This window comes from Rhipicephalus microplus, unplaced genomic scaffold (assembly GCF_043290135.1).
Source record: "Rhipicephalus microplus isolate Deutch F79 unplaced genomic scaffold, USDA_Rmic scaffold_12, whole genome shotgun sequence".
Classification (NCBI taxonomy): domain Eukaryota; kingdom Metazoa; phylum Arthropoda; class Arachnida; order Ixodida; family Ixodidae; genus Rhipicephalus; species Rhipicephalus microplus.
The window spans coordinates 40,464,579-40,470,145 of NW_027464585.1; the positions used below are offsets into that span (position 1 = coordinate 40,464,579).

At 42.6% G+C, this 5,567-nt stretch overlaps 1 protein-coding gene across 1 annotated transcript; it reads left to right on the forward strand.

Annotated features, from left to right (window-relative positions):
* The first annotated feature begins 717 nt into the window (after positions 1-717).
* LOC142783770 (uncharacterized) lies at positions 718-3,981 on the forward strand. Its single transcript, XM_075882337.1, has 4 exons — positions 718-953; positions 1,032-1,185; positions 3,183-3,227; positions 3,854-3,981. Exons 1-4 carry the CDS (start codon positions 729-731, stop codon positions 3,979-3,981), a joined length of 552 nt encoding a protein of 183 aa, XP_075738452.1. The 5' UTR covers positions 718-728.
* Positions 3,982-5,567: the final 1,586 nt, after the last annotated feature.

A 5,567-nucleotide genomic window follows, 5' to 3' on the forward strand; every position in this document is an offset into this window, starting at 1 on the left:
TGGGTGCTAGTAAATTAAGGTATCCCAACTAATAGCAGTCACAGCGCAAGATCCGCTTAACCTAAAGCAAGAGAAGCGGCCTTACCCATGCATCCAGTAACAAACATGGTGCATAGTACACAGAGTAAACCAAATAAAACAGGTTTATATTTATGAACGTACAGAAAGTTTTATTCCCCTCTAACGTCGTAAACAACGTCGTCTTTCACTTGCGAAACGCACTTCGCTCTGACGAGGACGGCGTCGTCTGCTACAACTTGCTTCGCTGCCCTTTTACCAAATTTATGCACGAAAAAAAAAATCCTCAATTGCGGCATCCTATTAAATGCGGACAGAGCGCATATATCATAACCGCGCGCGACGCGACTCTCAAAAACACGTGCAAAACGCGTGCAGCGTGCGAGCAAAGTAACACGTTTTCAAGCAGGTTGAATGAGACAGCGGAGAGGTCAACACTCGAGTAACCAGTTTTCTCCCCACATTGACTGACAGCGCCACGATCCGCAGCGCCTCCCTCGGCGTGGGTCTCCTCTATAACCGGTCGCGCTGAGTTGACGGCTCGTGACCTCTCCCGCCCTGACGATAGTTATAGCGCGAGAACAAAACGACGACACAGAGACAAGAAGGACACGAAAGACACGAGCGCTACGTCGCGGTCTCCATTTCCCCTGTCCCAACACTCCGACGTTGCTCTTTCTCTGTCGGCCGGTACGCGCGCGCTAGGCACGATGACATCCTCGCGGGCTCCATGCACCATGTGGACAGATGATGAAATAACGACGTTGCTAGCTTTAGTCAACGAGAAAAAACTGAGTGATTTGCTCGATAGCAAGCGGCAAAAAAATAAGGACATATTCATGGACCTGAAAAGATGTTTGAAGGAACAGGGCCTGACGTGGACGTGGGAGCAAATAAGGACCTGTTGGAAGAATTTGAAGAAACGCTTCACGGCTGTGTGTACCTCCCTGCTCGATTTGAATCAAAAAGTTTTCAGGCGCTTTAATTTCTAATGACTTTTTTGACGCTCGCAGGAACGCCTGCTCCTATGCAAAAGTGGCGGAGAGCCGTCAAAGTGGAAGTGGTTTGACAAAATGAGCCTTCTGCTTGGCGACCGCCCGATGGTGCAAGCAAGAGATTACGGCGTTGACACCGCCGCCGAAGACGAGGACATCGTTCTGTTATGCGGTAAATGCAGATCACTTTTACGTTTAAATCTTGCTTGGCCCATCCTACGAGAGCTTGTTGGTTATCGTTCTCACGACCGGCTATTTTGCTCTGCCCGTAGCAGGAAATCGGCTTGTGCGCCAGAAATCTGAAACACGTGCACATGAACGCATTCATAAAGTTTCTGGTCACCTCGCCATCACAATACAATTGCCTAAATTCACAGAATTTTCTACTAATGCGCAGCATTCCAACTCCGCTTGCATTTATTTTGCGTTCTTCACAGCCAGGTTCGACTATGAAAAGGCAAATACTTTCGGGTATTTTATTCTTTGTAAGTTTTGTTTTGTATTTTTTTTGCAAGTGGTGTAAATTGACTTTATCACACAAATTAAGTGCTTTTACCAATGCATGTAATTTCCCCGAGAGGAAAAGCGTAGTCCAGGGTTGGTCTCGCTCTTTTTAATTCGTGTTTCATGAATCCCTGAATGAACTTAGGCATTTCGAACGTTTTTTCGGGTTTAGTGTTCGGGTTTTGGAGGAGATGAGGGCCGTTCCACGCCAAATATCCCAGACAGTACGATAGACCATCTACGATTACACTATAAAAAGTGATGGTTGGTCACTTTACTACACTATTCATTTTTGGAACCAATTTTTTTTTAAAAAATTTTAATTTCTTAAGTATGGTGGCAGTTAGGTTGCGAAGAAACTTCTAAAAAGTGAAATATTATACGCAGCACGGTAAAACGGGTCCAGTCGGTAGGAAAAAAACAGCATTTCCTTGTTAAAACGCATTCACCACTAGTGTATGTTAATGTCCTTTGCGGGGAAGCAATGCAGTGTTCTTGACCAAAGTCAGAAATTTTTACAGCTTTTCAACTTTTCCAGAGACAACGCAGCTGCGTAGCTTGCCTACATTGTTGACGGTAAGTGGGGGAAAAACACGAGTCGCGAAGACAGTAGTTTGGAAGCGCTGGCACATGAACTTTGAAAAATTTGCAATATTGCTCATGTTCAGGCACTTATTGGTCTGTGTGGCGCTCCATATAAAAATATACAATTTGAATCATTTCAAAGGGTGCAGAAACGATATTTATTTCGGTAAGTTTATTACGAATCTTTGTTTTACGCGAGAAAATATTATTTATATTGAGCTGCCCCCAAGGCTGTCAACGGCGGACCGTAAGCGCACTTCACTGCACCGAGGGTTCCTCGGCAGCCTCCTAAATGCACCAAACCCGGCTTGTTGATTCGTGCTTCATTTTCCTGCGCTTACCGCCAGTAATAGAAACAAATTATGCAGCTGCATTATCTCATAAAAAGTTGTAAGAGCTGTAAAAATTGTTTAAATATCGCCCAAGAACAACGCATTGCTTCCCCTCAAAGAACATCTTGAGACAACCTAGTAGCTGTGAACGCGTTGTGCCAAGGAAACGCTGTGTTCTTCCTACCCACGAGTTTTTTTCACAACCTAGTTATTGGACGCCGCCACGATATTCAAGTTGCTCTGAGAGTTAGAAAAAATTTCCTCCGAAAACTGGTCTCAAAACAAAAATGGAAGCGATTAGTGTAGTCAAACGATCGACCATGAATTTTTATATTCTTATCGGAGATGGTCGAGCGTACTGCCTGGAACGTTTAGCGTAGAATGAGCCATGCATTTATTTCGTAACTTCGTTCTTGTGATATTTTTAAATTTTGGTTATTCTTGTTTTTTGATAATGACGTATGACCAATTAAGGGAATTTGCGCTCTTATGGCGATAAAATTTTGTTTGACCAATTATCTCCATTTCGGTTATAACAATTAAATGTGTTACTACGCCCATCACGCATTTTTGTTTGAAGGCAGGGCATTCCACAGTCTAAGGTGCTGGGGTACTCGGCAAGGAATGCTATGCAGGGTAAATATAGATCATGAATTGACCATGCACATGGTTGTACTGTCAATATTCCCGTCCCTGATTACAATGAAGACCTATGGCAAATGCACTAATCCAATACTTATAATTGCAGATGGCAGCGAAGAGGAAGGAGATGCGTCCGAAGATCTAGAAACCTGTAAGTTCTTTTTTTTCTGCGCTGTAATGCCACAGCAGTCATGTTTCCTACTTCAGTGTTCAATATGACTGAAAAAAACGATGCAGAGAACATGCGTGCAAGCTTTATTTACTGCATATACATGAGTTCATAGTAGGTCATGTCCACTCTTGGAACAAAATTGCCAGCAAAACAAGTGTGGTCAGGTGTTCCAAGACATATGCGGCTTATGTTTTCCCTAAGGCACAAGTCACTTTTTAAAATACTTACTCCAAAGTTCCTCAGTTTTCCTATGTACAAGAATTCTTCGAGATTTTAATTACCTTTCTCGATTCTTAGACTCCCTCCATACACAGTAAAGCCTCAGACCATAATATATGTGGGAAAATACAAAGTAATAAATAACACATGCAGCACTTGCAAATTGAAAAGGTTAAGCCTTTTTCACATACTCGCCTTATAGCCAACATGACGACAGACCACGTATTCCTACACATGTCATAAAAAGGAGCATACATAAAACATCAAGGTCAATTACATCCCCCTCTGAAATGAATTAGACAAAACTACATAAGACTGAAGAAGAAAAAAGCTAAAGAGGCTGTGATAAACGTGAAAAGGCTATCTCATGGGAATTCTATTTTCAGCTGCAACATCTACGCCATCGCAAGGAGAACCAAGCACATCAGGAACACAACGTGGAAACCTGACCCTTGATGCAACACCCCCCCCCGAAGCGACGCAAGACAACCACGTTTCAAAAGGTGTTGGATAAGATGTATGAAAAGAACATTGAGCAGCAAGAGAAGCAAAATATCATTCGCTTTGAAATGGAAAATCAGCTTCTCCAAAGAAAGCATGAAAATATGAAGGAGGTCCCGGCAGGAGTCACAACTCCTTCTTGCAGGGAACACAAGCCCTTATGGGACAGTTTCTTGCCCATCGGGCCAACCTTCTAAGCGGTTTTCAAGGCATGCACACCCCTCCTCCTGCCCAAATTCCACCGTTCATGTCCTACCTGCCAGGGCACAGTCGCGCTCCGAGGCAATAGGCCAACTTTTCTTTGTGTATGCAATGTATGTGTGCAGTTGTGTGTGGTAAACAAAATAAAAACCCCTAAACATGTACCCATTTGTCGCCTACTGCCACTGAGTTCAGCCCAGTATTTCACCTCCAGGCTTACGCGTTTGCCCTTTCTTTGATTTTTTAGATATGCCACAGTGCAATGTCTCGCCTCGCTGCCTCTTTGGATAACAAACAAGGCACAGTAGTGAGAGACTAGTGCTGTGCATCTTAGGAAACTCCAGGACCTGAGTGGAAGATGGTCACATCACACCCATTCCGTTGTCTGAAATTCCACTTGGTTTTTACTGCTTAACACAAGTACGATGCGTACACAAAACGGCAGTGGGACACGACTACCGTAAAACCGCTAGTGAAAAGTCACCCGGGACCGATGATTTAAATTATTTAAATCAGAAGCTTCCCAAAATCAAGAAACCTTTATATAAGCCTAAAGGCAACAGCGGGGGAGATCCAAAAAAAAAAACTTAAATTGAGAAATTCAAATACGGTTTCACAAAATGGAGCCTCAACCGTAGAAGGCAAAAATTGCCTCAAAGTTTTTTTTTTTGCTTGAAATAGCCTCAAGCGTAAATTTACTGCACCATTCAGATGAAACTATATTTGAAATTTTTTATTTGCATACAAAATTGAAATCACAACTTTGACACACTGGAAGGCAACATTGGAAAAGAAAAAAAACGTCAACTTTTAGTGCTAACAACAGGAGCTATAGAAATATAGCGTCAGCTTGAAGGAACCAGGGAATATACAGCACCACAGGGGAAAAAATGACATTACAAGTTTGAGCTATAAATACAATTAGACACAATCAGGGTCTGCGGTCTAAAGTTCACAAAGAAAAGGATGGCTACAATGAAAGTACATATATATAGCAAAAACGTCATAAATGTTAAAAGTAAGGGTATTGGCAACATAAAGTAATCATCATAAAGTCATGTAGCTCGCAACAAGCATACGCCAGCTGTACTCAGGCATTATCCACTTTAAACAGTTGACACTATAACAGTGCTGAAACAAACAAATTGCTTGTCTACAGCTGCCATGTTGCCTTTGTGAGTACAGACATTGCTGAGGCACAGAAATTTTTCATGGAAAAAAAATTCTGGGACAGTGATGGACGAAGCTTAACAAATATCCCCAGCGACCAATACTCCGCACTTGAGCAGTCAAAATGCCATTTCTCACAAAACTAAACTGGCTTCTTACATAGCTTCGCTAGCATTGGTACTGTATCGTCATAGTGTCTCCAGTTCACGAACAAGTTTGACTTCCCTT